The sequence below is a fragment of the Sapajus apella genome, unplaced genomic scaffold (genome assembly GCF_009761245.1).
Source record: "Sapajus apella isolate SASKATOON/1434 unplaced genomic scaffold, GSC_monkey_1.0 scaffold79, whole genome shotgun sequence".
Classification (NCBI taxonomy): domain Eukaryota; kingdom Metazoa; phylum Chordata; class Mammalia; order Primates; family Cebidae; genus Sapajus; species Sapajus apella.
The window spans coordinates 1,985,583-1,998,579 of record NW_022437019.1 but is presented as its reverse complement, the minus strand read 5'-3'; the positions used below and the strand labels follow the sequence as shown (position 1 = coordinate 1,998,579).

The 12,997-nt window shown below is 38.8% G+C and overlaps 1 protein-coding gene across 1 annotated transcript in view; it reads left to right on the top strand.

Annotated features, from left to right (window-relative positions):
• Nucleotides 1-8,552, top strand: part of RARS1 (arginyl-tRNA synthetase 1) — a 35,034-nt gene extending 26,482 nt beyond the window's left edge. Inside the window, exons 12-15 of the mRNA XM_032252702.1 lie at nucleotides 553-658; nucleotides 5,693-5,865; nucleotides 7,083-7,330; nucleotides 8,332-8,552. Of these exons, the coding sequence (XP_032108593.1) occupies nucleotides 553-658; nucleotides 5,693-5,865; nucleotides 7,083-7,330; nucleotides 8,332-8,441 (637 nt within the window). The 3' untranslated portion in view covers nucleotides 8,442-8,552. The remainder of the gene's footprint in view (nucleotides 1-552; nucleotides 659-5,692; nucleotides 5,866-7,082; nucleotides 7,331-8,331) is intronic.
• Nucleotides 8,553-12,997: the final 4,445 nt, after the last annotated feature.

Below are 12,997 nucleotides of genomic sequence, written 5' to 3'. Positions count from 1 at the left end.
TTGCCAGGTGATTCTGGTATGAATCAAGGCTTGGTTATTACTGAACAAGAGGAATTAGTGTACAGAGAAAGTCAAGTGAGATTTTGGCAAAGAATTTGCTGACTTTCCAAGCAATTCTAGACACATGTATTTTGATTAGTAATTTTTCTAAAAAGGTGAAACATCTGAGCCAAACTTTGTATTCCAAGAAAGCGAACAAATTAACAAATATCTTCTTTCTTGATTAGGAAATGTATTAAAGGTAAATATGTATAGAGTGCTATTGAGGGCGAGAGCATAGGATGCTTTGAGTTGAGGGCGAGAGATGAAAGAAAGACACTTGATAGCACAGTATTTCATTCAGCACCCTCCCTGTTTGATGACTCGCATAAGGCATTGTTACCATTGGCATGAAGCCCTCTGTTAATCGTTCTCAGGGGCAACATATACCTTGGAGATTTGAAACAAACATATGTTGCAGGTTGTGGTCATGTCTCTCAAACCTTCATTTTCAAAGATTTCTAAGTTTAAAAGTCTGTTTCAAAATCTGATTGGGACTTTTACATTTTTTAGGAAAAAGTTTAAAACGCGTTCAGGTGAAACCGTGCGCCTCATGGACCTTCTGGAAGAAGGACTAAAACGATCCATGGACAAATTGAAGGAAAAACAGAGAGACAAGGTAATCCGAAGCCTTATTGGCATAATGTATATACTGACCATTATAAGGGATCAGTCCACCTAGGACAAGGCTTATATTACTCGGATTTTATTGAATAGTAAGCTTATTTTGTGAATTGCTGAGCATTTATTTAGAAAATAGACATCTTGGCAATTAAAAAGACCTTGTCTTTTTCCTCTTCTGTTAATGTAGCTTAGTATCTATGCTGCTTAACAGCAATTCCCAGTGATAGAAGAATATTGCAGACTGAAGGGGTTTGATTCTTCAACTTACATTAGAGTCTACATGTGCCAAGCTCATTCTTTGGGAGCATTTGTAGAGTGGTTATAGCAGTCAGTTCTTGCCACCCACTGCCATTGATGAAGCTTCAGAGCAGGCAACATGATGGTCTTTCATAGCACCCTTAGAAATGCCTATGGTAGGCCGGGCGCGGTGGCTCAAGCCTGTAATCCCAGCACTTTGGGAGGCCGAGGTGGGTGGATCACGAGGTCAAGAGATCGAGACCATCCTGGTCAACATGGTGAAACCCCGTCTCTACTAAAAAAAAAATACAAAAAATGAGCTGAGCATGGTGGCGCGTGCCTGTAATCCCAGCTACTCAGGAGGCTGAGGCAGGAGAATTGCCTGAACCCAGGAGGCGGAGGTTGCGGTGAGCCGAGATCGCGCCTTTGCACTCCAGCCTGGGTAACAAGAGCGAAACTCCGTCCCAAAAAAAAAAAAAAAAAAAATGAAATGCCTGTGGTTGGGTTTGTATGGAATTTGGAGGAATTCAAAATGAAGAAAAGTCAACAGGAAAAATTGGTTATTTTTTGTTTTTGTTTTTTTAAGTTTGGAGCAGTAGAGGAGAGGTCATGCCAAGGATCCTATAACCTCTCCAGCAAGGAAAGTCATGTTTTGGAAGGAACACACTACTGTAAACAGAGGAGTAAAACTACAAAAGAAGAAACAGACTAGGATGTGATGTCACATGAAATATCCAAATGCCAAAAAAGGTGTTTTTTTTATAGATGGGGTTTCACCATGATGGCCAGGCTGGTCTTGAACTCCTAACCTCAGGTGATCCACCCACCTCGGCCTCCCAAAGTGCTAGGATTACAGGCGTGAGCCACCGCACCCGGCCCTAAAAAAGGTTTTGAGGAAAAGCTCTCTTTGACTTTAAACAGATCACTTACAATCCGAGAGCATGAAGGCAGGCTGTAATTATGGCTTTATCCTTTTCACTGCTCCATTTCCATTGCCAGCAAGAAGAAATCTCAAATAGTTTTTCTCTACTTCCAGTAGATAGTTTCAAATCTACCAAGCTGGGATCTCCAAAATAGTTTTGCCTTTTAATCCTGGTTGTATTAATATTATGCCATTTTTGCACTGCTAAAAAGAAATACCTGAGACTGGGTAATTTATAAAAGAAAAGAGGTTTAATTGGCTCATGGTACTTCTGGCTGTAGGAGCATGGCACCAGTATCACTTGGCTTCTGGGGAGGCCTCAGGGCTTTTACTCATGGTGGAAGGTAAAAGGCGGGCAGGCAACTATACATGGTGAAAGCAGGAGCAAGAGAGAGTTGGGGGCGGGGGAGAAGGTGGGAGAAGGTGGCACACACTTAAATGACCAGATCTCACAAGAACTCACTGTCACAAAGACAGCACCAAGCCATAAGGAATCTGTCCCGATGAGCCAACTAAATCACAGGTCTAGGCACATCTGGCACAGTAGATGAAGAGTGGAAAGCTTAGTCATCTAGCCAGTTTGTTTAGTCTGCCTGTTGACAAAAATTGCTTTGGCTCTTTCATTTATTTAATCACCCCAGCTAGTATTTTTTTTAAGTTAATTTTAAATGTGTATGGTAAAATGCACAACTTGATGAATTTTTACATATTTATGCCTTACAATACCGCTCAAGATGTATTTCCATCACCCTAGAAATTTTCCTATCACTATAAATCACTTTTGCTTATTCTGGAATTTCACATAAATGAAATCACATAGTATGTGTTCTTTTCCATGTCTATCAGTAGTTCACATATTTTTCGTTTTGTTTTGTTTTTGAGACAGTCTCACTCTGTTACTCAGGCTGGAGTGCAGTGGCAAGATCATAGCTCACTGCACCTTGACCTCCTGGGCTCATGTAATCCAGGTGATCCTTCTACCTCAGCCTCCTGAGTAGCTGGGACTATAGGCACCCACAGCCATACCCGGCTAATTTTTGTATTTTTTGTAGAGACGGGGTTTTGCCATGTTGCCCAGGCTGGAACTCCTGGGCTCAAGCAATTTACCCACCTTGGCCTCCAAAAGTGCTAGGATTAGAGGCATGAACCACCATACCCAGCTGTAGTTCATTTGTTTTTATTGCTGCGTATTCTGTTATATGAAGGTGCCACATTTTGTTTACCCATTCTCCTGTTGGTGGAAATTGGGATTATTTCCAGCTATTGGCTGTTCAGAATACAAAGCTATTTTGAACATTATTGTTGAAGCCCTTCTAGAGGTACATGTGCTTTTTCTTTTGGATATATATCTAGGAATGGCATTCCTGGGTTGTAGGATTGTCTTGTGCTTAACTTTATTTAAAAAATTGCCAAGGAGAAAGTGGTGACTGTTGTATACTCCCACTACTAACATATGAGAGTTTCATTGTACCATATGTTTACCAACATTGGTGTATTAGTCAGGGTTCCCTAGAGGGACAGGACTAATAGGACAGATATATGTAAAGGGAAGTTTATGAAGTATTAACTTACATGATCACAATGTCCCACAATAGGCTTTCTGTAAGCTGAGGAGCAAGGAGAGCCAGTCCGAACCCCAAAACTGAAGAATTTAGAGTCAGATGTTCCAGGGTAGGAAGTATCCAACACAGGAGAAAGATACAGGCTGGGAGACTAGGCCAGTCTCCTCTTCACTTTTTCTCCCTACTTTATGTTCGCTAGCAGCTGATTAGATGGTGCCTACCCATCTAAGGTTGGGTCTGCCCTTCCCAGCCCACTGACTCAAATGTTAATCTCCCTTGGAAACACTTGCAAAGACACACCAGGATCAATACTTTGTATCCTTCAGTCCAATCAAGTTAACAGTGTTAAACATCACAATTGGCTTAGTCGGTGTTTTTTATTTTAGCTTTTCTGATGAGTGTGTCGTGATTTATTGTGGTTAAAATTTGCATTCCTCTGATTAATAATGATATTGACCACCTTTTCTTTATTTTTATTTATTGTTTTGAGACAGAATCTCATTCACCCAGGCTGGAGTGCAGTGGCATGATCTCGGCTTACTGCAACCTCTGCCTCCCAGGTTCGAGTGAGTCTCCTGCCTCAGCCTCCCTAGTAGCTGGGACTGCAGGCACATGGCAACACACCAGGCTAATTTTTGTATTGCTTGTAAAGATGAGGTTTTACCATGTTGGCCAGGCTGGTCTCAAACCCCTGGAACCAGCAATCTGCCTGCCTCAGGTTCCGAAAGTGCTGGGATTATAGGCGTGAGCCACCGTTCCTAGCTTGACTACCTTTTCTTAAGCTTATTGATCATCTAGATAACTTTCTCTTGTGAAGAATCTGTTAAGTCTTTTGCTTATTTATCATTATTATTATTTTGCTTTAGACAATATTTATATTTATACATTTTTGTCCATTCCTGCAGTTTTTTTGTTTTTTGTTTTTTTTTTTAAGGAGACAGGGTTTCACTATGTTGGCCAGGCTGGTCTCGAACTCCTGACCTTGTGATCCACCCACCTCGCCCTCCCAAGGTGTCGGGATTGCAGGCATGAGCCACTGCATCCGGCCTCCTGAAGTTGTTTTGCTTCCATTTGAGATTATTTTTTATCAGTCTGAAGGTCTTTATTTTATTTCATTTTATTTGCATAGGTCTGCTGGGGTGACAGACTCTTTCAGAATTTTCCATTGTCCAGAAATGTCTTCGTGTTGCCTTCAGTTTTGAACAATGTTTTTATTGAGTATAGAATTCTAGTTTGGCAGCTGGTTTCAGCATTTTTAGAGATGACATTCCACAGAACTGGAGAGGACCAGTGGCGCTGGGGGGAGGAAATAAATAAAAACGATATTCCATTGTCTTTCAGCTACCATAGTTTCCTTTGAAAAACAGTTGTAAGTTGCTATGGACAAGGCAAGACTCCAAAAAAATCTAGCAGCCATATGACAGTTTGAAAGAAATTTGTTCACAGAGTCTTTGGCTCCTCTGTGGCTCCTTCCTTTTGGGGATTTTGGCCCTGCTTGTTTAGCAGCCCTGTATTCTAAACTCTTGTCTTCTCACCCCAGTAAGACCACTTCTTTCTGCTTGGGTTCTGTCCCCCTTGTGCACTATGTAGGGATGTGAAAAATGCCCTTAGGGAAAAAACAAGTGAGCATGGACTATTCCCTGTGTTTTTCTTCTTCCAAGAACTATAGCCCCGTCAACTTTGCTTGTGTTGATGCTCTCTAGTGACGTCAAACAGTTGTTTCATATGTTTAACCCAGCTTTTAAATAGTTGCTTTTGGTAGAATGGTTAGTCTGCTGCAAGGTACTCTGTCATGGCCAGAAGCAAAATCCTTACTTACTTACTTGTGGCCTAATATTGCTTTAGAATACTTGAGCAAATATTAGCAAAATAGTGAATAGGTTTTTTCATCTACTCTTAATACACTCTTGATTTCAATTAATTACTTAACCCAAATATTTTATTTGTATTTTTCTGTGTTACTGTGTTTCCTATAACTTCATAATGTTCATAGTATAAAGTGGTTATAAACTAATAATTGATGCTTCTGGTTTCATATCTACTGAATACATTGGGAAAAGGTATTTATGCTGACATTTTACAAATTCAGTTTCTCATAGAAACATTCTTCATTGTGCATAATGCATTTTACATTTTCATTATTTTCATTGTACGTTAGCCCATGTCCTGCCTCAGTGTCAACGTTTATTAAAGTTTATTGATAAAAGAATATCATTAGATGTTCCCTACCCCAGTCTTATGCCTATGAGCCACCAGGTCAAAAGCAGCAGTCAGTAAGCTATAAAATACTGTTTTGTTTTTCCCAAAGGTCTTAACTGCAGAGGAATTGAATGCTGCTCAGACATCTGTTGCTTATGGCTGTATCAAATATGCTGACCTTTCCCATAACCGGTTGAATGACTACATCTTCTCCTTTGACAAAATGCTAGATGACAGAGGAAATACAGCTGCTTACTTGTTGTATGCCTTCACCAGAATCAGGTAATTATGGGTAGATACTGTTTTATTTTAAATCAAATGAAAAGCATGTTACTCCAAATTTTTTTTTTTTTTTTTTAATAGGGTCTTGATCTCAAATGATCTTCCCACCTTAGCCTCCTGAGTAGCTGGGATTACTGATGTACAACCACTACACCTGGCTCTAAGATGGGTTTTTTTTTGTTTTTTGTTTTTTTGGTTTTGAGACGGAGTCGCACTCTGTTGCCCAGGCTAAAAGTGCAATCATGCGATCTCGGCTCACTGCAACCTCTGCTTCCCAGGTTCAAGTGATTCTCCTGCCTCAGCCTCCCCAGTAGCTGGGATTACAGGTATCCACCACCATGCCCAGCTAACTTTTGTATTATTATTAGAGACAGGGTTTCACTATGCTGGTGAGGCAGGTCTCGAACCCTGGACCTCAAGTGATCTGCCCACCTTGGCCTCCCACAGTGCTGAGATTACAGGCATGAGCCATCACACCGAGCCTAGAGTGGTTATTTTTTTGTTGTTTAGATTTACTTTTCTGTCTACAAGTATCTTTGGAAATATGTCCTCTTTTAGAATTGCAGGTTATCCCAGAATCCCTAAACCTGGCTCTAATTGCACTTGCCAATATTCTCCTAGGTGCTCTGTGTTTAGATATCTGGGAAGTGTCAGCCGATCCCCTAAAAGAATTACATTTCCATTTTTAGTATTATGAAATCCTTTAGGTCAGGTTATTAGTTTTGCCTAATAGTATGCCCTATAATAAAATACTTCAGGCCGGGCGCGGTGGCTCAAGCCTGTAATCCCAGCACTTTGGGAGGCCGAGGTGGGTGGATCACGAGGTCAAGAGATCGAGACCATCCTGGTCAACATGGTGAAACCCCGTCTCTACTAAAAATACAAAACATTAGCTGGGCATGGTGGCGTGTGCCTGTAATCCCAGCTACTCAGGAGGCTGAGGCAGGAGAATTGCCTGAACCCAGGAGACGGAGGTTGCGGTGAGCCGAGATCGCGCCATTGCACTCCAGCCTGGGTGACAAGAGCGAAACTCCGTCTCAAAAAATAAATAAATAAATAAATAAAATAAAATACTTCATTTTTATAGGAACTTCTTTATAGTTGGTGATAATTTCTGATTTACATGAATCACTTCGTAGTATATGTTTTCGAGTGGAGAACGAGTATGCCTAAGAAAAGGAAACAGTGGTTGTTGCCTGATAATTTTTTCTTTTAAGGTCTATTGCACGTCTGGCTAATATTGATGAAGAAATGCTCCAAAAAGCTGCTCAAGAAACCAAGATTCTTTTGGATCATGAGAAGGAATGGAAACTAGGCCGTTGCATTTTACGGTTCCCTGAGATTCTGCAAAAGATTTTAGATGACTTATTTCTCCACACTCTCTGTGATTATATATATGAGCTGGCAACTACTTTCACAGAGTTCTATGATAGCTGCTATTGTGTGGAGAAAGATAGACAAACTGGTGAGTGTCTTTTTTTTTTTTTTTCCTAGGAGACATGGATCTTTGCTCTGTCCCTTGGGCTGGAGTGCAGTGGTGAAATCATAGCTCACTGCAGCCTCAAACTTCTGGCCTCAAGTGGTTCTCCCACTTGAGCCTCCCAAATGGCTGGAATTACACGTGTGAGCTACTGTACCCAGCTCCAAGTGTCTCATTTAGTAGCCATGTTGGGGATGGGTGCCATCAAGGCATTTGAATTGTGTAGGAGTGTTTTTCAGGTTTGTTTTATTCATGGAATTTCCCCTTTTTCCCTAACAGTTGCGTAGTGATTCACATCATATAAAAGGACAAAATTTGAAGTAGCACTTTAAACCAGAAATGGGAATTCTGCCCAGTTAGTCTGTTTTTCTACAACATCAGGCACATGAGATGGAACCTTAGGACTCCAAAGAAAACATTTGGAAGATTACTGAGAGTAGGACATTTCCAACAAACAGTGTGTTTGTGGGTCCCAGAAGGAATCTTTGAGTGTTTTTGGTAATGGAAACGTTGGAAAACAATTGTTATCTTTTCTTACCTTAGGCTCTCTGCTGTCTGTCATATTACATAGTTAATGAAGTTGTCTGAATTAATGTATTATAAGGCAAGTAGGCATTTGTTAGAGTCATGCCTGAGAACTGAAACTTTATTAGGGAAAAAAAAAATCACCAATTATGTTAATAAGGTTTATGGTTATTTCCGACTGTTAGGAAAAAATTTTTAAAAAAGTGAAATGTGCTGTTCTAATCATTGCCGACCTCATAGCTCTTAATAGTCTAAAACAATTATTTTTTTAACAGAAGTGCCTTTATTTTTTTAATTGTCTGTCTTCCTGGTTTAAGGTAAAAGATTCTAGTTAAAACCCAAAAACATCTGTGGGTTGGGCTATGCACTTCTGACTAAAATTTGCAAGTAATATAGATTCTTTAATAATGATTTTCAAAAAGGAAAACAAGTTATAAACAGCTTTTTTCTGTCTTTTTCAGGAAAAATATTGAAGGTGAACATGTGGCGTATGCTGTTATGTGAAGCAGTAGCTGCTGTCATGGCCAAGGGGTTCGATATCCTGGGAATAAAACCTGTCCAGAGGATGTAATCCTTCTTAGGTTTGAACACTGTGTGTTTTTACCAAAGTGGCCATTGGCACTGTTTGCTTTTTTACAATCATGTGGACATAAGCATAAGTAAAGAAAATTTGTCAACTATGCAAAATGTGGTTTTTTATCTCTAACAACTAGAATTCTAAAAAGAAAAAAAATCACTTTCACAAATATGCTTATATCTTGCTGAGCATTAAACCAAAATGGCTTTTAATGGAGACCATGAAATAATAGGATTTGTGCACCACAGTAAGAGTGTATTGACTTGGCAGGAATGTTTCATTAATTTTAATTAGATAAGGAATTCCATTTATTGACCCTGAAAAGAGTGACTTGGCAGGAATGTTTTATTAATTTTAATTAGATAAGGAATTCCATTTATTGACCCTGAAAAGGCCCCAAGAATTTTACACATCTTCATTGTCCCATTCATGTCTCATTTCATTGTTCTGTGAGAGATAGTTATCCTGTTTTACAAGTAACAAAACCTGAGATTGCACAGAGATAAGTAACTTGCCCTGGATTGCTCAGGAACAAAATTAAGATTCACACCCATGCATGTTTAAAATCCCAAATTCTTCTGTGGATATTCTCAAAAATAAAAAAATGTCCCAAATTCAGGCTTTTTCCATTTTAAGAAAAGATGACCCTGGCAATATAATAAATCTTGGTTCAAGGGAAGGGGGCAAGGAAATATAGCCTGGAAATTTTCCTGAAGCTCAAGATTAACTCTTAACATCTCATTGGCCATATGCCAATCCTAGTTGCAAAGGAGGTTGGAAACCTAGCATGAATGTCCAGGCTAAGAAGAGGATTGCCATGATTTCCTTAGACCAGTCACGATTCATCCCCCAGGCAAGGCATATTGTCTCATTTCATGAAATTGGAGTCCTTGTAGCAGGACAGAATGTGGAGTTGGTAGTGGCAGCAAGAGAGGTTTTGGGGTACCATTCCACACACTAATTATTGAGGTGGCAGTTACTGGAATCTGCCAATACAAATTAAAAATGAAATGAGATGGCCAGGTGTGGTGGCTCACACCTGTAAGCCAAGCACTTTGGAGGCAAAGGCGGGTGGATCACCTGAGGTCGGGTGTTCAAGACCAGCCTGACCAACATGGTGAAACTCCGTCTTAAAAAAATTAATTAATTAAATAAAGAAATTTAAAAAATGAAATGAGATTGCATGTAAAGCCAACACAATAGAAAATGAATGCTTAATAAGCATGAATTGTATCATACTATGCTGTTTCTAAAAGTCTACAAGCTTAGAGGAACCTTAGAGAGGATCTTAATGAGTCATAATGATAGCTTCCATTCACAAACAAACTGGTATGTATAAGTCTATCACGTCCACGTTAGATCGCTGCTCCCTCCAACAAATACGGGGAGGCTAAGCAGTTTCCTCTACTAACTGCAAAGACAGTCCACCTAGACTATTGAGCCCAGGGGTCAGAAGATTTGGGAGATTTTATGAATTAAAAACAGGATTCAGTGAGGTGGAGGAGAAAATGATGAAAGACTAGGGGAGTATGTTAAATTAACCAAAGGTCATGATAAGTTCATACACTGGAATATCATCTCAGATTCCCGAGACCATAACTATATCTTTAAAACATTGTCTTACCATAATTTATAGATATATAAATACCATTTGTTAATGTAGATAATATTAGAACCCTTTCCTTAGGAATAGTATAGTTCCGATTCTCCTGTTTGTTTTTAGAGACGAAGTCTTGGTCTGTTTTCCAGGCTGGAGTGCATTGGTGCCTTTTTTTTTTTTTTTTTTTTGAGACAGGGTCTCTCTCTGTCACCCAGGCTGGAGTGCAGTGGCGCAATGTCAGCTCACTGCAACCTCCACTTCCCAGGTTCAGGCAATTCTCTTGCCTCAGTATCCCAAGTAGCAGGAACTACAGGTGTGTGCCACCACGCCCAGCTAATTTTTTGTATTTTTAGTAGAGACGGCATTTCACTGTGTTAGCCAGGATGATCTCGATCTCCTGACCTTGTGATCCGCCCGCCTCGGCCTCCCAAAGTGCTGTGATTACAGGTGTGAGCTACTGCGCCCAGCCTAGCCTGTTTTTAATGTGCTAGCCTTTGGAAAAACAAAGCCAGTTTGACTTCAGATAATCCTTAATCTTATTTAAGCCTGTGGGCCTTTGTGACTCTCAAACTTGCCTTCACTTGACCTCTAAAAAAAGTCAAAATAATTTTTTATTGGTTAAAAGAAAAAATATGCTTTTCAGATGTTCATTCATTTATCCTAACAAATGCAATGATCTTTTCTGTGACCTCAAGCTTATTCTCTGCATTCTAGGAAATTACTGTACTGTATATCAATAGCTCTAAACACCATTGATTGCAATATACTATCGTTTTGTGCTACTAAAAAAACTTGACCAACTTTTAAACCGATAGAACGTTTGTATAAGTTAGAATTTCATTTCACGTGTACTGAAGTCTTTTAGACTTTTATCATGTATCACTTATGTGCAAACTTAGCAAAGGAAAACACAACTGAAGTAAATTGGTTAAAATACTCCCAAAACTTAACCAGTCCTCTCTTTTGAGACACTTTTTGATGCAGGTCATTAACATCTGTCTTTTCTAGACAATATTATCCTCTATGCTATCAAAAACGTTGATGATGCAGTGTTTTGATGTTCCACTGTGGTTCCCAGGATTATTATCTGAGTCCTAATATCCATGTGAAGACAGTGATGACTGTCACAACCATCATCTGTGAGATGCATTGCAATTACGGAAATGTTAAAATGTACATCCCAAAATTGATTCAACACAATAGTGTGAGGAATGAGGAAAATTAAGTTGGTAGGAAAAGGTTTGACCTGGTATGGTCCAGTGTCTCTACATAAATATAAATTTTCCACATCCCATTCTTTAATTTACAGAATTAAATTAATTTACAGACCTGTTTGCTGAGCTAATCTATTTCTTAGGTCTCTACTCGGTGCTTTCCCAGACACAGGGCTGCCTGAAGGCTTCCATCATCCAAAGATATCTGGTTTGCCAGAATTCAGTTACTCTCCCCAATCCCAACCCCAATGAGAATTCTGTGCCAATCTCACCGCCCCTGGCACTTCATAGGGCCAGTGGAATGACATTTAAAGTCCAAAAGTGGGGGAAACTGTTAATCAAGATCTCTATATTCAGCAAAGCTGTTCTTCAAAAATGAAGATGATATTAAGATGTTTCCCAATAAACAAAGTTTGTCACTAGGAGACCATCCTTACAAGAAATGCTAAATGTTGAAATGTAAGGACCCTAGACTAACAAAATAAATAACATCAATAAAGGTAAGTACATAAAAAGTGTAAAAGATTAGAAAATCAAATATATAAAAGTATAAAAATTAACAGTAATGTATTTTTTATTTGTAGCTTTTTTCTTACTTAAAAGGCAACTGTGGAGATGGGTGTGGTGGCATGGGCCCTGTAGTATCAGCTGTTCAGGAGACCGAGGTGGGAAGACTGCTTGAGTCCAGGAGTTTGAGGCTGTGGTGTGCTATGATCACCTCTATAAATAACCACTGCACTCCAGCCTGGGCAACATAATGGGACCTCATCTCTAAAAAATAAAAATTTTTTAAAATTAAAAGGGCAACTGCATAAATCTATGTCGATGGACATATAATGTGTAAAGACAGTCATATAATGTATAAAAACTGTCGATAGATGTAAAACAACATAAATATATGTTGATGGACATACACTGTATAAAGATGTAATTTGTCACAAAAACAAAACTATAAAAGGGAATAGGAGACTGCTGTATAGGAGCAAAGATTTTGTATACTACTGAAACTAAGTTGATATTAATCTGAACTTGATTGTTATAAATTAAGATGTTAATTGTAACCCCCAGGACAACCACCAAGAAAATAACTCCAAAATATATGGTAAGAGAAATAAGGTAATTAACATAGTACACTAAAATGAAAAATACCTACTTAACATGTTGAAGGCATAAAAAAGAAAATACGATGAGACATGAATTAGAGAATAGAAAAACAATAGAGAAAATCAATTCAATCAAAAGTTGGTTTCTTAAGATCAGCAAAATTGTCAAACCTTTATAGACTGAAAGAAAAAAGACTCAAATAATTAAAATCAGGCATGAGAGTAGAGATATTACTATTGACCTTACAGAATAAAAGGAATAGAGAATACAATTGTATGCCAAAAAATTAGACAATTTAGATGAAATGGACAAATTCCTAGAAACATACAAACTACCAAAACTAACTCAAAATCTGAATAGACCTATGTAGCAAAGAGATTTAGTCAGTAGTCAAAAACTTCCAACAAAGAAAACCCAAGGACCAGATGGCTTTTCTGGTGAATTCTACCAAATCTTTAAAGAAGACTTAACACCATTCCTTCTAAAACTCTTCAAAAAAAGGTTTGGTTTTTTGTTTGTTTTTTAATCATCCAGCCCAAAATGTCAAGGATCGCTTTTTAACTCATTCTACAAGGATATTTTTATCCCAATATTCAAACCAAAAGCATCATAAAATAAAACTTCAGATCAAT